This window comes from Euprymna scolopes, chromosome 45, assembly GCF_053919585.1.
Source record: "Euprymna scolopes isolate OS-2025 chromosome 45, ASM5391958v1, whole genome shotgun sequence".
Lineage (NCBI taxonomy): Eukaryota > Metazoa > Mollusca > Cephalopoda > Sepiida > Sepiolidae > Euprymna > Euprymna scolopes.
Window position 1 is genome coordinate 60293327 of NC_136526.1, and position 22200 is coordinate 60315526.

Below are 22200 nucleotides of genomic sequence, written 5' to 3' on the forward strand. Positions count from 1 at the left end.
ATATCCGTTTCTCAATCTAATTTCTTGATTACTCTATTATTAAGCAAGTGTTGCTTAATCATTAACTACACTGTGAAATATTTGTTTTTATAGTAGCCTGAATTTTAAATAAGGTGCTTCTACAATGTAGTACCTATATTAAAAAATACAAACAATTTATAATAAAACCATGTATTTCGAAAAACAGCGTAGTCATTTTCCGAAAATGACGTCATGTGTTGACGATGGTGGGAGGGCAGAAACAAGCACGATTATGTTGCATTTTAAAAGTATTCTGTAGACCGCTAATGACTACCAAACCTTTATTTTTAGGTGAGGTTGGGGTGTGGTGAATTAGTACCTGTTCATTCACCCAAGCATTACCAAGCATTTTTCTGTTTATGAAGAGGGGGTCTCAGTAGATGATTTCGCTGAAATTGTGCATCAGAACAGATACTACACTTTGATCTAAGCCAAAAGGCCAAGTAAGTGTAATATATTTTTCTACCAGGCGAGGATATAGAGTAAGTCCCGGAAATGGCTGGAGCAGTTTACGATCTCAAAACTACTTTAATTTATATATTTTTTTAAAAGAAAGGGGAAATATGGTGTCAGTCTGATAAATTGCTGAAACAGTTTACGATCTCAAAATTACTTTATTTCATAAGAGACAGGAAGAAATGTGAAATCAGTCACAGAAATGGCTGGGATACTTTATAATCTCAACTTTCCTTTATTTCATATCTATTTTTAAGAGAGGGGATGATATGGAGTCAGTCCCGGAAATGGCTGAAGCAGTTTACGATCTCAAAATTTCTTCCTTTTTTATATAGTTTTAAAAGAGATGGGATGATTAATAATCAGTCACAGAAATGGTTGTAGAATTTTACGATCTCATATTAACTTTATTTCATATATATTTTTAAGACAGTGGGGATGGAAATTGACATACGGAATACAGACTATGCTGAAATAATAGCATTATTTAGAAAGCCATTCTTATTATTATAATTATTTTATTCATATATATTTATTTATCTATAATAATGCACTATATATTTATTTGTATATCTATAAAAGTGAACCCTTTACCTACTGACTTGAAATTAAATATATATATATGTATATATATTAATTACAAGAAAGTAACTGTTTAGAAAAAATACAAAACTCACGTTTTTTTACTTCATTTCTTTAAAGAATTTAACGTTACGTTTAATATGTACAATATTTCTGTTCATAATAAATAAAATATCTGCAATGATCAAAATGTAATATTTATGTGTATTTTACGACCTGACAACGCAGGGTTGCCTACTAGTATATTATGAAAGTGAAAATGTGTGTGTTAACAACTCTCCACCTGATACATTTCATACTTGAAAATTAGTACATAGGGTATTCAGATATGTTGTAGCTGTTGATAAATTCAATGGCTTTTACAAAGGCTGACATAGTCTTCTAATAAAAAGTAAATCACATGGTATAACTTGATGGATATTAAATATAATTAGTTCCTTCTTAGACAAGAGGACCATCAAGGTTGCTCCAAATAGATGTACATCCAAACAGTGTAATATTAATGTAGGACTGCCTCAGGGGTCAATCCTTTTGTCATTATTATTCCTTATATTCAATAACGACTTCCCTAATAACATTGTGTCCAAGATGGGTATATTTGCCAATTGGAACCACGCTTTATTAAAGGATCAAAGAAAATACTCATATACACAAATCTTAGATAATGGAAGAATCCTTAGAAAACTACATCTAAACTGTAGTGGAGTGAGGCCGGAAGATGACTTCAAAGCAGGTGACATTCTCCCTTTTGCCCCATACTAAGTATGTAAGTCGTTTAAAAGATTGCCGGCAGCGTGTTAGGGTTAGCTGTTCTCATATTTTTAATTAAGATTCGAATGTCTTCATGTGTAGCATTGGATTTGACTGCAAATGCTTTGCCACATATATGATAAGAATATGAACGTAATTTTAAGTCCTTTCTGCTAAATTAGCCTCAGAAAAGATGGAAGATATTTTCTCAAAAACTTAGACTCTTGAGGACAGTGTCAAATTGCTATTCAAGTTCTATGAAGAGAGTGTTCTGCAATGTTTTCATATTTTTATCAATATATATTTAAATGTAATTGTTTTACCACACACTTCATATGAATAGCAACTCTTGTTAGAGTGTGTTTTCATGTGTAGTTAAGCATTGGATTTGACTGCAATGGTTTTGTTACATATATTACAAATTTTGTTAGTAGATTGTAAAGTAGGCAATCAATTTCCATGCAGACTGTGTTCTCCAATATGTTTTCCTATGTGTCATCAATAGATATTTAAATGTAATTGTCTTACCACACATTTCATAACAATTCTCGTGTCTTCATATGTAGTTTAGCATTGGATTATTCTACAAATACTTTGCCATATATTACAAACTTATTAAAAGTAGGGAAATAATTTTCTCTCTCCCCAGTTGACAATTTACATATGTTGTAGTATTCCTTTCTTGTGATCTTTGCGTTAGTTGGAGTTAACAGTTGAACTCTATATGAGACACTTCAATATTCGAATTTTCCATTAATTTTTTTCTCTGAAACACTGAACGAAATTGAGAACAAAGCTTTCCTCTCCCCAATTAACCATTAAAGGTCTCTCTTCAAGCATTCAAATTCTCTCTGTCCCGTGTGTGTTTGCATGTGTCTTGTTACATCTGTTTGGTGTTCAAATGCTTTACCACAAACTTTACAAGAAAAAGGTTTCTCTCCAGTGTGTGTTCGCATGTGCACCGTTGCATTTGTTTGACGTGCAAATGCTTTACCACACACTTTACAGGTAAAAGGTTTCTCTCCAGTGTGTGTTTGCATGTGTCTCGTTACATGACTTTGTTGTGCAAATGCTTTACCACACACTTTACAAGAAAAAGGTTTCTCTCCAGTGTGTGTTCGCATGTGTCCTGCTATATTATTTTGATGTGCAAATGCTTTACCACACACTTTACAAGAAAAAGGTTTCTCTCCAGTGTGTGTTCGCATGTGTTCCATTACATAACATTGACGTGCAAATGCTTTACCGCACACTTTACAAGAAAAAGGTTTCTCTCGAGTGTGTGTTCGCATGTGGTCCGTTACATTATTTTTATGTGCAAATGCTTTACCACAAATTTCACAATAAAAAGGTTTCTCTCCAGTGTGTGTTCGCATGTGTCTTATTACATCATAATGATGTGCAAATGCTTTACCACATACTTCACAAGAAAAAGGTTTTTCTCCAGTGTGTGTTCGCATGTGTTCTGTTACATGATTTCTATGTGCAAATGCTTTACAACACACTGTACAACAAAAAAGTTTCTCCCGAGTGTGTGTTCGCATGTGTTTTGTTACATGATTTTTATGTGCAAATGCTTTACCACACACTTTACAAGAAAAAGGTTTCTCTCCAGTGTGTGTTCGCATGTGTTCTGTTACATGATTTTGATGTGCAAATGCTTTACCACACACTTTACAAGAAAAAGGTTTCTCTCCAGTGTGTGTTCGCATGTGTCTCGTTACATCATTTTGATGCGCAAATGCTTTACCACACACTTTACAAGAAAAAAGTTTCTCTCTAGTGTGTGTTTGCATATGTCTCGTTACATGATTTTTATGTGCAAATGCTTTACCACAAACTTCACAAGAAAAAGATTTCTCCCCAGTGTGTGTTCGCATGTGTTCTGTTACATTATAATTATGTGCAAATGCTTTACCACAAATTTCACAATAAAAAGATTTCTCTGCAGTGTGTGTTCTCGTTACATGATTTTGACATGCAAACGCTTTACCACACACTTTACAAAAAAACAGTTTCTCTCCAGTGTGTGTTTGCATGTCTTCTTACATTATTTCATGGGCAAAGTTGTTACCACAAACTTTATAAGAAAAAGGTTTCTGTTATTTTTTGTTTTCTTTTACTTCAGTCAACGTTCTCAGATATCTAGGGGCTTAAAACCTGGGGCTAACACTTGAAATCTTTATGAGATACGTAGATATTCGACTGTTCCATTTAAGTTCTTTATCTCTCAAACACAAAGTCAGTAAAGAAATTGAGAACATAATTTTCCTCTCCCCAATTAACCATTTTCATACGTTGTGGTATATCTTTCATTTTGGTCTCTTGGTTTTACTGGATTCCAGAAGTATTTATCTAGTCTGGTGGAATATCCAGCTGCGTGATATTACTTGAGGGAACATCAATTGGAGAAGGTGCAACATTCCTCATAAAAGCTAATGTGGGTTAGCCATAGAGAGATCTTATTTGGACAGCAAATAAGATGTGATTTTGAATATTGGGTCAGGGTTTACTTCTATGGAAAAAGTATCCTCATGCCTGGTTGTTCTTACAAACCCCTGTACAGAGACTTAGACACTCGAGGACAGTGTCTAGTAGGCATTCAAGTTCTTTCCAGTAGGCATTGAAGTTCTCTCCTGTAGACATTGAAATTCTCTACAGTTTGTTCGCATGTTTGATGGTACATCACGATTGCTTGCAAATGCTTTGCTCCTCTCTTTACAAACAAACTTTCTCTTTTGTCGGAGTTTGCCGGTGCTCCTTAGTTTCAGAATCATTTGAAGATGCCATACCACACATGTGTTATGTGTCAGCGGTTTAGTCTTTAAACTTGAACTGGTTGAACATGTTTTACCACACACTTCACAAATCTTTATTTTTTCTAGTCTGTTATGATTTCCAATTCCTGGAAGATGCTCCTCAAATATTATATTTTTATAGCAAAATGTCATTTGCAAACATTTCCAAAAGATAAGCTTTTGCAGTAGTGTTTATTTCTAAACTTCTTACTGAAAATTTTACGCAAAGATGTATTCAATAATAACATTAGTTTTCAATGTCTCCAAACATGTTTTTATAGCAAAATGCAACACATTTTCTGACAAGTTATTTTTTCCACTGTGTGTTCATCAACATATGTTCTTCAGTTTCTGTTTTATTTCTGCAAATTGATTCATCTTTGTTCTTTAAAAGAAAATCAGTGATAATGTCAGTTCAGAAGAATAAAAATTGCCATTCCCGTTTATTATATGAGTTTATTGTCCACTGTAACTCTTACCTGTGAAGAAAAAAACATATACAAATTTTACATAAAAATATGCAATAAATCAAGCCACGAACTAATAATAAATAGCTGTTTCATCCAGCCAGCCTTATGCTATAAACTGAGGTCCCATTTTACCTCTTTGCCAACTGCACGACTCTCTGTCCATTGTGTCCTAACCTTTTCTTTCACAGGGTTGTTCTACTAATTAGAGCTTTGTCTCATTTTCTAACTTTTTTTTGGGACATATATCAAAACTTATTTTAATCTTTGTGGTTGGCTTTTAATCATCAAAGTATACCTTTATATCATACTGATTCACTTAACTGTGATGGTGAGTTTATGTGATTGTTCGTATCTTTTCTGTAAGAGCGTCTAAGATCTTAAAACAGGGATATTCCATATACATTCATCTCTAAAAAAATTATATGGTATCTTGTTATATCTTTTCGTTTTTTTCTTTTTACGTATATAGGGCATATTTTACTTTTTCCCTCTTATTACTCTGAGTGATTTGCCCTTGTACTGACTTCCTATGTACCTGAAGACTTCTCGTATCTTTCCAACGTCTGCATTTTTAACTTGTGTCGAGATTTACTATTTGATTCAAAACTGTTATTTGAAGCTTGTTTTAATTAAAGCCACACAACATCGGAAATCCCATCTGTATTTTCTACAAGTGCACTCCTAATTTTTGTGCTGGAACCGTTTGTCTATTTTCTCCAGAAAATACATCATTAAATTAACAAATTGTTTACATGCATTAACAGAAACTTAATAACGCATTTAAAAATATGATCTTCTATACATCAACATTCAATAACATCTCTTCAGTTTTCACTAATTTTTCTGAAGAAACTAACAACAACAATAAAAGTCTATTAAAACATTGGAGCACTAACAAATGTTTTATGTAATCACAGGACATTCATCTGAACTCAACATTAGTAATTATATCGGAAATGACATATAAACTCAACATTTTGAATTATATCGGAAATCTTCCTCTCTTTGCCTCTAAAAGGGCTTCAGATATCAGTCTAACTGATTCTCCCTTTGCTCTGTCTGACTAACCCGAACCCTCTCTCAATATATAAGGTATTCGCTTTCCTTATGACATCAAAGCATACCTTCTGATGTGAAATTCATTCACGTGGATTTTACATAATTCCACACGCATTTGGCAAAGAAAAACATTCCAAAATTCACATGGGGAGTTTTCTCTATTACTGAAGTAAAAAAGGAGAATGTCCTGGAACAGAGGCAGAGTCTGTTGAAAAAAAAGCGTCTACCTCACCAAAGGTGATGAGACCAGCAGAGACAGTGAAATCTCAACCCCACAAATAAAAAAATGCACCAACTGTAAGGGACCAAAATTTTGCACTAGATCAAGTCCCATAATTCCCTCTATAGACACCAAATCTGTGTCCGACTCAAATTGTCCAGTCAGAGCATATCTGATCATTTGAACTCTTCCAAAGGCAGGTGCCATTGTTTCAAATGTAGAGATAGATCCAATGATTCTACAACCAACATCAGAACATGCCTACTAAGGCCAGACCCCAAAGCAAAGTCCAGTACCACCTCCTTAAACTTCCTCTCGCATTCTCCAAGCAGGTTAGTCAATTTCAAATAATAATTTTAACCGTCAGAACGGAAGGAATACAAAACATAAGCAGACAGGTTCGACCACTGCTAGCAGGCAATTCACCGAAACAGAAGGTAATGCAATTGACAGGAGGTAATTTAATAAAGTATCCAGAGCGATGTTAGAAATCTGAGGCTAGTTGAAAAGTGGCATCTCGGCTTGTAGAGGCTTCTGTACAATAGTAACTCTCCACTAGTGATGAAGCCCTCCTCGTATGGGCAAAACACTGTTCACTCCTACTATATTCTAAGTAAACTAGCAAAAAAAAAAAAAAACAGCCGAGGCAAAGAAAATTTCAGAATTTATCACAAACCTGGATTTATTTTTTCCTATATTAGACGATCTTTAGGTAAAAAGAAATAATTTAAAGCATTTCTCCTTACAAACACCCTGGATATCTTAGCACTAAGTGAGACTAACCTACACTTCTCCATTCTCTCTAACTACTTTAACATCCCACTCTGCCATAAGGACTCTGACAGACATATGCACGGGCTTGGAGACTATATTCGACACACCTTCCCATTGACTAGAGAAACAAAATCAGAATCGGATGATAAAGCCTTTATGTGCTTTAAACTTAAGAAGCAATATAACACTAGTTACTTTTATTTTCTTTACCGCTCTCCCTTGACCCAGGACTGTACCCTAATAAACAAAGTCACTGCATAGATACAGCACTTTCCCTCGACACTAGCACACAAGTGCATATATTTAGTGATTCAATGTCCATCACAGCAACTGGAGTGGATTTTTTACTTAAACAGACGCAGCTGGTAGCACAACACACAGCTTCTCTATATTTCATTCCCTATCAGAGATGGTTACGTTTCCAACCCGTTTCCCAGACCAGCAAGAACAACATGCATCACTTCCTGATCTGTTTCTGATCACAGTTCCCGATGATTGTGCTACGAATGGCCACAACCCACTTAGGAACGTTTATCATGCAGTGATAATGGTTAAAATCGCCCTAAACTCTTGAGCCTCATTCCTCAAAACAACAAGATTTATAAAAAGGCTGACTAGGAAGCCAGCAGGGATCTCATCAGAGATGCACCATGACGAAATATCTTTGCATTTCCTGCTAAACAGTGCAAAAATGAGACCACTGACTGGTTCACAACTGCAATTGAAGTACGTTCCTACATGGAAATTTTATAGCAAGCCCCACTCTCCCCAATGGCTTACTTCTACTTGTGCAGCTGCCATTGCTCAAAGGCAGCATGCGTATTGCAGATTTAACCAACAGAGGTCCAGTTAAACCTGACAGAAGTATATAGAAGCCAGAAGTAGATGTAAGAAAGAAATAGAGACAGCTAAGAGAAAATTTACTGAAACCACCAAAAAACGCATTGAAGCACAGAAATTAGGAACCTGTGATTTCTGGAAAATCTACAACAGTGTAGTAAATAATGGGCAATCAAAAACTATCCAACAATCATGAGGTTGTTTGCTCAGCAACCGAAAAGACTAACATGCTTGCCAGTCGGTTTGCCTCCAACCCCACTTTGGACCCTGCTAACCACCCTCTTGCTGACTTTCCTTTGCAGACAGACGCCACACTAGATGATCCGAAAATCACTCCTTCTAAGGTGCATGCTATCATAAAAAATCTTGACACTGCAAAAGCATGTGGGCCTGATCTCATCCCGGCTGTGCTATTAAAAAAGTGCTCCACCAAAGTTCTAGTTCTCTCCAAACTGTACAAATGCCTTAACGAATCTGGCTTTCCTATCTGCTGTAAAACTGCTTCTTTGGTATCAGTTTTCAAGAATTCTGGCGTAAGAACTGACCCATTAAATTATTGCCCCATTAGTCACCTCACATTTTTCGCCAAAATATTTGAGTCCATAATTAACCAAGCTCTAGTCCATCACCTTACAGATGCTAAACTTCTGACCAACCAACAATATGGATTTAGGCAAACCCGTTCCACAGCAGACATCCTACCTGTAATCTCTGAATGTATATAACATTCACTAGACAAAGCAGGAGAGGACAGAGCGGTAGCTCTAGATATATCTAAGGCTTTTGACAGGTCTTCTCGGGAAAATCAGATCATACGGTATCACTGGAAGAATATTTGACATAATTAAATCCTTCTTAGAGAAGAGAAAAAAGCAATGGCCAAAGACTCTTTATCTGCAAGTAAATCTTTTAAACTGCTCAGCCTAACGTTCACGGGAAACATGAGTTGGAACAATTACATTGGGAGTATTGCCAGGATCGCTGCAAAGAAGGTAGGTTCTCTCTACTGTGCTAGAAAGCTATTAACGGCCAAAAGTATCCTGTACCTCTATAAGACCATGTATCGAGTATGCTGTCATATTTGGGCTGGTGCATCTGCTACTAGTCCCTAACTCTTAGACAAGGTTAAAAAAAGTCGCTAACCTGATAGCTCCTGAACTGTCATCTAATCTTCAGCCTCTGTCCCATCGATGAAATGTAACATCCCTCTGCCTGTTCTACAAGTACTTTAACGGTGAATGCTCCAATGAACTGCAAGCAGTTGTACCCCCTCGATATAAATACTGCCGACAAACCTGACAAGCAGCTAATTCCCACCCCTTCACAGTAGAGATCGCTAGATGTAAGAGAGCCTTCTACTCTAGTAGTTTCTTCCCCAGAACTGCTAGACTTTGGAATTCCCTTCCGGGTTCCTACTTTTCCAACTGTACTGACATGCAGAACTTCAAGTGTAACGTGAACCGACATCTTGCTGCCCAACTCCCCACATAGTACCCCTGTAGCTTATGACCCTGATAGTAGCCCCCTACATCAAAGTGGCAATGTGCCTTGTTTGGGGTGAAAATATAATAAAAAACAAAAAACAAATGAATCTTCCTTTATTAGTATAAATATTTAAAAAACTATTGTCCATCATGGGCGTTAGAAGAGCCTCAGACGACCCAGCAGCTACACATTGGTAAGTTATCTCATTATTTACAACAGATAAATTAAATCAAAATTCAATATTTGAAACGGTGCTCGGTTTCTAATACAACATTCTAGTAAATCGATCCTCCAAATTGGAACAACTCAGTGATAAAAGGCACACCCTTAAAGAACTTTTCGTTTATTAATTTGAGGCCAATAATATTATCCAATATATTTAGTATTACTTTCACTGGTCGCCATTTTTGTTTTTGTCCAAGGGTACATTCAATTTTTTCACGCTCTGAAAAATTGAATGGATGTTTGCACAAAATTTTATTTAAATGCGATATTCGTTTTAAGCATACTTGAAAACCTACAAAAGTCGTCATTTTAAATTTGGGGCAGATAAGTAGTTTTCATGATATGAAGAAATTACTTTTTCAAAAAAGGATCACTTTCCGATATAAATTTTACGGAAAATTAGCACCCACTTTCTGACCACCTAGTTATTTCGTCATATCATACAGAAATTTAACTGAGACATTCGTTTTCGGCACACCTGAAAACCAGCGCTGTTTTTTTTTTTTTTTTTTTTTTTTTTACTAACATTAATATAAAACCAGTCATAAATTGATTTAAAAAAATCTATTTTTTCTTTAGAGTTTATAGATTTCATTGAAAATAAATCTTGATATATTTTTAAAAATAAAGGCTTAAATTTCAAAACCAAAATTTTATAAAGTCTGGATTTATTACACTACTGGTCCACCATACATTCAAAGAAAAAAAGATGTGTGGTTTAGTAGCAGCATAGACAACCATAGCAAAAGAATACCGCTTTTGTTTATCTCTATTCTAGAATTTGTTCAAATGTTTTTTGTTTTAATTTGAACTTCGTAAAACAATGTCTAAACTCCATTTAAACATATTTTTATATAATAATATAATTTTTGGATTATGAAATGAAATATTCTAATTGAAGAGAATGTGATTTTTTCGATCAATTCTTTTTACATTACAAATAATATCGTAAAAAGTCATGAAATTACTTACTTTTTTGGTCCAGTTTTTTTTTTCTTTTCAATGATTTGATTTAAAGAATGAAAGAAATTTTCGATATTTTGATAAAAAATAATTGATTTTAAAGAAAGAAATTAATAAAATTTAACATTTAAAAAAATATCTTTTTCGTTAGAAAGTTTTTCAAATTAGTCACGTCGTCGGAATAACTAAACACACAAAAAAAGAGCGACAATCAAGGGAGGTAATTTTATCCTCAAATACATTTTCTTCTTTCGGGTTGTTAAGAAATTATCATGTTAAAAACAGAATATTTTATTTCTATAATTTTTATCAGAAGTTTAAATTTTAAATGTTTCAAAAAGAAAAAAAACAGAAATCAAGTACAATTTTTTTTTGTCGAAAATCATTAAACAAAACTAAAATATTAAAAAAAATGTTTTTGAATCAATTAAACTAAAATAAAACTTTGTTTTCTGATTATTTTTTTAATTTAAGAAAACTCGTCCCCGGAGAACTCGACCCCAGAAAACTCGTCCCCTTTTGCTAGGTAGGAAAACTGGTCCCTTATTGAATAAATATCGATTAAAACCCCATTTTATGACCGTTCTTGAAGAATATATTGTCTCTAAAAGACAATACACATCCGATAATATTTAAAAAAAAAATTCTTACTTGTTTATTGTTGTTTTAAAAAAATTAAATTAATTTTTTTAAGTTTTCGTTTACTACCTAGCTTTGAAAGTTTTTGGTGGTTAAACTTATTTTAAAGAGGGTAATCTCCAAAAATACCGTTAGGGCTTACAACATGGCCGCACATTCGTAGACATTTTGTAAACATTGTTTTTAAAAAAATAAAATATAATACTTCTATTATGTTTTAAACGACTGTAATAGTTTATTTTGGAAGTATATTTCATAAAGAAAATTGACAACCCACTTTAAAAACAGAAATTACGAGTTTTATATATTTTATTCGCAGTTTTTTGTTGACTCTTCTGGCGGTCATGTTGTAAGCCCTAACGGTATTTTTGGAGATTACCTTAAAGAGTTTATTTAGTTTAAAAGAAATAACAAGTAATGTCGCACTCGACATTACTTAATAAATAATTTTGAACAAAAAAATGTCCAAAAATTAAAGGAAATGTTGAGGTAGATATAGGTTTAAAACGAGCCCTTCCCCCCCTCCCCCTCCAAAAGAAAAAAATTGTATATTTTTTAGGTAATGTCCAAGATCACTGCTCGGAAAAAACAAAAAAAAAATCAAGCTATCGGAAGTGGATACGGTTGATTATGTAACGAAACTGAACGGAAGACACGAAAAACGAAACCATATATTTATTTAAAAAATACTTTAGTTTTTAACATTTCTTGTGTTATTGCGAAACAACCAAATAAAAAGAAACCAATTTTGTTTTATCAAATAAAAAAACAAATATTTTATTTAGAAAAATTGGTACTTCACGGGAAACGTGGATCCTGCATAAACTGTGTTTTTATTTAATGATTGCTCCTCCAAAGCGCATGCGCAAAAGGTTTTCTTTAGTTTATTTAATCATGAAAACTTTTTGAAGGTACTATTTGAGACCAAAAAAGGGAGGGGGCAAAATCATTATTTGAATATGTATGAAAAAATAATTTTTACAAAAAAATAATATTTAATGGAGAAAATAATAAAAAATTAAAATAAAATGAAATAAAAATAAAATAAAAACAAGCACTAAATAAAAGTATGAATCAAATTTACCCAAAGAAAAAAAATGTTTTTAATAAAATAAATACACGCGCGATTAAAAATAAAGTCTGAGATATTATTGGAATTTATGTATGTTGCTGCTCCTGCTTAAAAGGCTATGTGGACTACTGGACTGTCTGGCATTGATCTCCTTCCCCACCCCCTTAGGGGTCACGTAAACCAACCTATAAAAACCGTGGGAGATTAGGCGCCAGGGCTCTTTTCGCCTTTTTGTTTCAACCCAAACTGGACAGTGGTTCTTCGTGCATAGCCCCCGAAGGCAGTCACTGAAGCCCACCCCCTTCTACTTCACGTTCCCAATTGAATATTTTATTCTTTCCATGCCAAGACGGTCGTGCGAAGTAAACCAATTATACGACGAAATAGAACAGTTAACTGTCCACATGAAAAGAGCCGGATTTGAGTGATAGTAGAATTCTTCGTTTATATGCAATCATGGAATGTTCCTATTTACTATGCCTCCCCACGGGACAGAGTTAGACACCAGGGTCGTTTTTTAACGTGGAGAAAAAGGAACAAAAATAAAAAATTGTCTCAGTCGAGAAGGATTTCTCCTCCCCTGATAGAGAACAAGAAATTGAAGTGCGGCATCTGAAGAACAGATGGTATTTATTTGCTCCCCCACTGAGCAAATTAGGCACAAGGCCGTTTTTAATGTGAGGTAAAAACCAGCTCCCCTAAAAGTAGGCAAAAAGGGGGCACTCTGGTTACCAAAAATAATAATTGTCCCAGTATAGAGGGTTTCCCCGCCATTGACTGGTACAAATTATCTTAAGTGCAGCATCTGTCGGAACAGATGGTATTTATTTGCTCCCCCACTGAGCAAATTAGGCACAAGGCCGTTTTTAATGTGAGGTAAAAACCAGCTCCCCAAAAAGGGGGCACTCTGGTTACCAAAAATAATAATTGTCCCAGTATAGAGGGTTTCCCCTCCATTGACTGGTACAAATTATTTTAAGTGCAGCATCTGCCGGAACAGATACTACACTTTGATCTTTCCCGAAGGCCAAGTAAAAAACGGAAGACAATTCCACAGGCGTGCAGTTCTAAGAAAGAAGCTTTGTTCATGGAATCTACGTTTATGTTTAGGCACAGATAAAGAGTGAGGGGAAGTATTGATAGTGTTTTCAGCTAGACGAGTGTTTCTTGTGAAAGGTTGGCGAGGGAGGACCATAGACTGAAGCTCAGTCGAACACTTTCCATGAAAATAATGATACATCAGAGACAAACTCGCCAACTCTCTTCTGTGAGATAGAGGTTGCAGGGAAGAGAAAAGGACATCTTCTACGAGGCTACGAAGTCTATTTTGAACTCTATCAAGGCAGGACAAGTCCTTTCTAGCAGCTCCTGCCCAGATGTGGCAACAGTATTCCATCCTTGGACGTACCTGGCTCTTATATAGATAGAGAATTGCATCAGCAGTGAGATATCTACCAGATCGATAGAAAGATCCCACTATTTTTCCAGCGGCCTTGGGAACAGATTTGATGTACGTGTTCCATTTAAGCCCAGAAGCTTGTCAAAACGTGAGGCCTCCTGAAGACGAGAGCCATTCATTTCAATTGATGCCAGATGTGGATCAGAATGTTGATGATGTAAAGAGAGAAGCTTGGTTTAAGATGCATTAAACGTAACCAGCCACTCCTTTCCCCATTGTACTACGTTCTCAAGATCAGAGGAGAGAGAATCGGAGAGAACTTGGTCATTTACTGTCTTAGATGTGCTACCATAAATGGTAGTGCTGTCAGCATAAATGTATAAAAATGATGTTAGGATGTGATTTGGAAAATCATTAATGTAGATCAGGAAAAGAGTTGGGCCCAGGATGGCCCCCTGAGGGACACCAGCATTAATACTGTGAGCTTCTTATTTTTGCCCCTCAACTACTACTCTTATGAACCTATCAGAAAGAAATGATTTAATAATTGAGAAGACATTTCCAGCTATACCATAGCTGGAGATCTTGTGAAGTAAGCCTTTATGGCATTCCCTATCAAAGGCTTCTTTCGAGAATTAAACAAAAATGTATAGCTTGACAAATATATTTGATTTCTACTCGTGTAAGCACTACTGAAGTAGTTGCACACACACACACACACACAATGGACATCATTGGCTACACATGTGCATACATATTTCTGCTGTATCAAGCAGTGTTCTCAGAACAGAATTTATTTTGTTACAATGTAAACAAATTTTAAATATACACATGTGTAGTTAATGTTTGTATAAATAAACATTTATTATGCTCTGCTTATCATTGAGCACTTTTTGATAAATACAGGATTTTCAGTGGATATACATCTAGGAAACTACAGCGATAGACACTCAATATTAACATTACATGTGCCATATATACATAGGTTTCTGTATATTTCAATAAAATATGCTCCAAATTGTTACAATTAAGCTCAATAGAAATGAATTTATACTTACAGAGCATATATATCAGAAGTAAACATACCAAACCAAAGATGCATTTGCATCACGCTCTATTTTATGAGAAGTATAATTCGTCTTACACGTGATTTGTTGAATGGTGTGAGTACAGGCAGCTCATCAGAGGCACATTTATATTCCTCAGGCTAGAGGGGGATGAACGATCACCTGAATTCTTAAATACAGGCCATACTGATGAAATTTTCCAGGGTGATGGGAAGCTATTTTCCTTAAGACAACGTTTAAACAGTTTTGTAAGTATGGGCGCTAGTTCAAATTGAAGTTTTTTTGAGTACTATAATTGGAATACCATCAGGGCTAATTGCTTTACTGGAATCAAGGTTTTTGATTAGCTTAGCAACATCACGTACAGATATTTGTATATCACATAGCGTGTTTTCTGATACAGGAGGAAATATTGGGAGTTGGCGGCCTTGGTCGCAAACGGTAGAATTAGCTGCAAAGTTCTTGACAAAGAGTTTGGCTTTGTCTGATGCTGACAAGATTACCTCAGGTCCATTGATGATAGTTGGGATAGAGCACACGCTTCTGTTCAGTATTCTGTTTGCTATTTGCCAAAACTGATGGGAACCAAGCCGCTGCTCAGCTACTTTTGACTTAACGGATTTAGCATATAACTCTCTTGCGTTCTTTCTTACTTTCTTACAATGGTTGCTGGCAGTCCTGAAAGCGGCTTTAGTTTCCATACATCTGTTACGTTGGAAGCAGTGGAAAAAGTGATTTCTGTGCGCAATATGGCTGGCTGTTAGCTTTTTACTGGAACTTTTTCGAGGGTATGAAACAGTCTATATCTACAATTAACCATTCCGTCCGGTTTGATACTATAGAGAACACATCCTTTTTTAACATGGAACGCAGAGGTAGATCCGATATAAATGTACGGAAGCTATCCCAGTCAGCCATAGTGTATCGATATACTGTACGATGGAGAGGTACGCTTGGGGACTTATTACATTTCATTTTTATCTTAATTGATATAACAGAGTGTTGTGAGTTTAGAGCGCTAGTGCGCATGCGCACCAGATGTTTACAAATAGAACGAAATTGGCGCCTTTTCCCAGCTTAGTCGTTCGTTACCGACCATGTTGTTGTACCTGCTGAATTTTATGTTGATTAAAACCTGTCTAATATCTTAAAAGGTCTTTATTTTTCATTACACAGAGTAGTTGGAAGATCCAAGAGGAGACAGAACAGAAACTGAACATAGTTCAGGGCAAGTTGTGAGAAAAAGGTCTAGTAGGCTTGCATAGTGGCCGTCATTGTCGGGCACACGGGTGGGTTCATGAACAATCTGAGTGAGGTCATAAGCAATGGAGAGATCATGACAGAACCTCTCCTCATCATCGATCTTGTTTGAGTGGGTCAACCATTCGACGTTGTGAATATTGAAGTCTCCACATACGTGAATGTTAGCTGAAAGATAAGCAGATAGGACTTGGTCAATTTTCTCAGATATGATTTTAAAGATAGTAACTCCGCTATAATAAGTAAACTATGCTGTTGATTCGTACGCCATAAGTAGGGATATGACAATAGAATATTGTTTTCATTCTTTTGACTCTCGGGTATATATCCAACACAGTTATATACAATTAATCAACCGAGAACCACATGCTTCTATATAAAAATATATAAGATATTAACGGATATACACTCAGGAGTCAAAACAATGAAAAGAGTATGCTGCTGCCACAGCCCTAGTCATAAGGCAATTCCAAGTAGACAGTGAATTATAGATGCTAGAAATCCTTGTAAGAGTTTTTTTTTACTTTATTTCCTTAAAGAATTTAACACGTGCGGTATTTCTGTTTATAATAATAAATCTGCAATAATTTAAATATAATATTTATGCGTATTTTATGACTGGGTAACGCCAGGTTACCTGCTAGTATATCTTCAAAAATGAGAATGTGTGTGTGTGTGTGTGTGTGTGTGTGTGTGTGAGGACAACTCTCAACCTATGTACTTTTTCATTTGAATACTTGAAAATTGGTATATAGGGTATTCAGACATGTCGAAAAGTTTTAATCGGTAGTCATCTAAAAACAAGGGCTTCTAAGCGTCAAAAGTGAAAAGTTGGGAATTTGAGTAATCGGATTTTTATGTTGTTCAACTGTTTTACGACTACACATGCACGAACCATTCACAGGACAGCTTCCTTATGTATAGAATGAATAGATTTGAAAACAATTTAATAAAGACGTGGCAAGCTTGCCTAATGGTTATCGTTCTTTCCTCACTCTCTTTAGGTTTTAGTTTCGATCTTAGCTGGATTATTTTTTTTACTTACAAGAAGTGAACTGTTTAGAAAAACATAACACTCACATACACATGTCTCAATTTACGTTTTTTACTTTATTGGGTACAATATAACAATCAGTACATGATTGGCTTTAATAATAATAAATGCTTAATTTACATGAAATAAACATAATATTTATAAGTATTATACGAGCGGGCTATGTCAGTCAGCCTGATAGTATAATAGATAAATTGAAAAATATGTGTCTATTTTCTAGCATAATTACTTTTCGAAAATGGGTTTGTATGCTTTAAAATTAATATGTGAGACAGCAACGTTTTGAATTGGATAGTCAGGCCTTCGTGTGCTTTTGCCTAGTCTTTCAACACTGCTGGAGTTATATTTTATTTATCGTTCTCTCTCAAGTCATAACTGTACCTGTGGGGTATATGGTAAGTGTTCAAGTCATGAGTGTACCCTAATTGATCATGTCACTGATAGCATAGATACTAATACCCAAGTACCGTTTGATGACTTCAATGTCCACCATAAAAATTGGCTTAGTTTCTCAAGTTACACAGATCGACCCTGTACTTATAGCTTCTCTATAGATCATTCCCTTACACAGTCATGTTCCACACCCTCTTGGCAGATCGGGGACACTACCAACTTCAATTCTAGACCTATTCCTTACCATCCCAGTCAGCCTGAATGATCGGCCCATCATCGGCCCATTACAGTGTTTGTCGGCTAATCGTCGGTTATGTAATGGGCCGATGATGGGCCGATCATTCAGGCTGGCTGGGATAGTACCCGAGAATTGTGTGACTAATGCCTATCGTCCACTTGGTAACATAGATCACTTAGTAATATCAGTAGACATCATCCTAAATTCCCAAGCCGAAGGTTAGAAGTCATTTATCAAAACGATAGTGTACCACAAAATGAATGGCTGAGAAGCTCTCATATAACAAATCAGATGCTCAATGGACTAATATGTTTTTCGTGCTAAATAGTATGCGAATGAGAACTCAAATGATGCAAAGCGGCCATCGAAGCACATATGCCCACATGAAATTATAGCAAGAAACGCTTTCCCCAATGATTCATCATAAATTGTGCAGCTGCCATTCAACAATGATAGCATGCATTCTGTTGATTCGTACTCCATAATTAGGATATTGTGCCAATAGAATATTCTTTTCATTCTTTTGACTCTCGGGTATATAACCGACAGGGTTAGACAGTGTCTAACTTAGACACACTTAAACAACCGAGAACCACATCCGTCTATATAAAAACATATAAGATATTAATAGATATATACTCAAGAGTCAAAACAATGAAAAGAATATGCTGTTGTCACAGCCTTAGTGTTGGGAATAATTTACCCCTGAAATAAAGCTCAATTCTCACACGTGAGAATGCAACAACAATTCGGTAGTTAAGTTCTTATCAGAAATGTGACGACAGGTTGTAAGAAGGGAACCCAACCAAGCAATCGATATTTAAGCAATTTTACTGGGTGAGCAATATAATGAAAACAGACAATATACAGAATGAAGAAAGTTTGTGAAAACGTGCTTCGCTAGAACTTATCTTGAGTTCGATTAGCAATGTGTTCATCACTCAATTCCGGCTCTTTTCATGTGGACGGTTAACTGTTCTATTTCGTCGTATAATTGGTTTACTTCACACGACCGTCTTGGGATGGAAAGAATAAAATATTCAATTGGGAACGTGAAGTAGAAGAGGGTGGGCTTCAGTGACTGCCTTCGGGGGCTATGCACGAAGAACCACTGTCCAGTTAGGGTTGAAACAAAAAGGCGAAAAGAGACTTGACGCCTAATCACCCACGGTTTTTATAGGTTGGTTTACGTGACCCCTAAGGGGGTGGGGAAGGAGATCAATGCCAGAAAGTCCACAGAGCCTTTTAAGCAGGAGCAGCAACATACATAAATTCCAATACATTCCCGACTTAGGAGAATAATGCTATGAAAATGTCATAGCATTATATTAGAGTACTTGAAGGATCAGTTAATAAGTGAATGTAATTTTTAGAGGTTTTAACAGTAATGTCCAAAGGGAGGGTTGCAGCATGATGTATGTGTGATGTGCATATGATCAATAAGCATGTACATTGTAGAGTGGGTGAAAATGTAACGTCAGTGTTTTTACATTGATTTTTAGTTGAGGTTCTTTTGTAAAGCTAGATTTTTTTAAAATTATATTTTATTATCATTATTATGATTATTTCTTTTTTTTTACTTGTAATTAATAATAATAATAATAATAATATATATATATATATATATATATATATATATATATATATATATATATATATATATATGGATCATCTGAGTGATGTTCCCTGTTTTTTCGACTAACCGTACTCCTTGGCCGTGATGATGTTTGATTGCGTTCATCGGTTATAACGGAGGCATCATCAGTGACCAGTTTTACAGTAGTTGAGCTGGAGATATTTATTTCCTCTCCTTCAGGCATGGTAGAGTGGTAGTCATGCGTGAGGGATACTTCTAATGGATACAAATGTTTTATGGAGTGGGTTTGTATCGATCCATCTCTTTTTACTCGAACTGATCGAATCTTGTTGTCATCTCCTGGGAAGAGTTCCATTACCCTTCCAAGTTGCCAATAAGGTCAAGGCTTTGTTGGGTTCTTTATAAGAATCACATCATTTAGTTTTATCTTATTGGAGAAATTTATTTGGTGCAGATCCTTGCAGCTTTCTCTGCGGCCAAATAAGTACTCTTCGTACCACAATTCTCGAAATTTTTCTAAGACTTTTTCACGCTCTTCCAAAGCCTCTGTGAAGTCAGTCCTTGTTAGGTCAGTTTTCCTCGTATCTGAAACCCTGAATCTTACAACAAGTCCACTGTTTACATTAGGACGTAAGAAACAATTGGGGGTTATTATTTGTACATCATTATCTGACGAACATCTGTAGGTGAGGGGTCTTGAGTTTGTGCATTTTGTATGTCGCTAAGTGATGTCAAGAGCTCAAAGTATTTGACTTGGGCTCGACCAATGCTTTTATACAAACATGCCTTCACCACCCGTATCAAGTGCTCATGTGCTACCTACCCAGGGTGAGTACAGTGGTATTTTAACATGTTTGAATCTGCAGCTGTCGAATTTCTTCCCAAACTCAGAAGATTGTACATGATGTTCCACCACGTCTCCTCCCAGTGCAGCATCAAATGATCTGGCGTTGTCGCTGTAGATGTAAGCTGGTACACCGTGAGTGTTGCAGTAGCCGCAGTATTTGAAGGCGACAATGAAATCCGCATGCTGTCTAGCCTGTTGTTCACATCGTTGTAAAAAGTTCGTTCTTGGTTTTCATCGTCCAAGAAACCGCTCGATTCGAGGTCCAATTCTGCCTTGTGGCATACTTCAATATATATATTTTTTTTATCTATATTGCAATTTCAGCTAAGTTTGCTGCGATATTCCTTTCATCTCTCTGGAAACGAACCTCCGTTAGGTCTTCTAACATGCAAGGTCGTTCAAATCAAGGCTTATTTTTCTCTTAAAAAAACTTCGAGAGACGAAGGAGATTATTGATGCCTTTTGCTTTTATAAACTCCATGATTTAACAAAAAAATGTTTTTTACGCAAAAAATATAAATTTTCTCTCTTTTTTTTCCCAATATTTGTGCGTACAAGTTCTTATTTACTTGATCCCCACGAGGGTAATATAGGGAACAAACTTAGAGAGAAAATGTTCAAGTTGCTGCGGTCAAGTTTTATTTTATTTATTTATTTTTTTCTTCCTCCTGTGACTGAGGTTAAAAAAGGTTTGTATTACTTTGCTTTCCTGTGAAAATGAACACAAATAGAAAATGAAAACAGTTGGCTCCCTTTTTTTTTCTTTTTTTTCTTTTTTTTTCAAATCCACGTGGTTCTCGTAATAAATGGGGGGGATCGATTCTACCTTTTTGTTTCTTTTTCGCAAGACGAAGAATGTTTATGCATATAGTATATATATTTTTTTCGTGTTCTGTATATAGTTTTCTTTTGAAGTGCTGCTGAGCACGTGGAACAATTTATATATATATATATATATATATATATATATATATATATATATATTAAATTAGGCACCGCCAAAAATGGCCGAAAAATCAAGTTGTTGATTTTTAAAACGAAATTATATTTATTAAAATCACTAATTTCTGAGTAACTTTTTTTTTTCCAGAAAGATAAAACCCTGAATTTTATCATATAGAAAACAGAATAATGTAAAACTTTTTCTACTATTTTTAATTAAATTTTAAATGTTAAATTTTCCAAAAAAGTTAACAATTGACATTTTTTGTCTTGCACAAAAAAACGTACATAAATATTTTTTAGAAAAGGTTTTTGAAATAATTCATTTATTTATTTGTTATCTAACTAAGATTTAGGATGATTTTCTATGAGAATATGCAAAAATATTATAATATAAGTACCTGAATTTCAAATAATTCCACTTATTCATATAGGCAACCAGTTACTTCGCGTCGATCTAGAGTCTAGATCGACACTGTTTACGTTTGTATTCGATAAAAAGCAAACTATGGAAGACCAAACAGGCCAAAAAAACTTATTTTTCAGTAACGAAAATTTCAATGTATTATTAACGCTGAGGCTGGCCAGTACCAGATGGGTGACCATTTGTATGAGTTTGGTTTTTAATGTGCATATGTGTGGGGGTCAGGCTCCCCAAAAATGGGGGAGGGGCAATTTAAAGCAGAATAAAAAAACAATTATTTCAGCGCGTTTGGTCCACCGTAGTCGAAAGGCGGCAAACGTTTTCAAACGGGATCGAAAAAATGATGCTATTTTTAACACAATGCGCACAATATTCATCGATTTTTTTTGTATCGATTCTTCAAAGCATGCCCTGTTTAATAATGGTCATGCATTATTCGGCTCGCTAAAAAAAATTGTTAATTTATTTATCAAAGATTTTAAAATGGCTTTATAAATATAAATTTTTTTTGTTTTTTTTTTTGCTTAACTTAAAATAATTTTTTTACTTAACATATTCACCGAATTTCACACTTCAAAACTCAAAAGCAGGATAATTAAACACAATCGAAGTTCTGATATTCAGA

At 35.2% G+C, this 22200-nt stretch overlaps 1 protein-coding gene across 1 annotated transcript in view; it reads right to left on the bottom strand.

The window, feature by feature from the left end:
• Positions 1-669: 669 nt before the first annotated feature.
• The window catches only part of LOC145269209 (uncharacterized), a 106120-nt gene continuing 84589 nt past the window's right edge, over positions 670-22200 (bottom strand). Inside the window, exon 5 of the mRNA XM_080124827.1 lies at positions 670-3813. Coding sequence (XP_079980953.1) covers positions 2628-3813 — 1186 coding nt within the window. The 3' untranslated portion in view covers positions 670-2627. The remainder of the gene's footprint in view (positions 3814-22200) is intronic.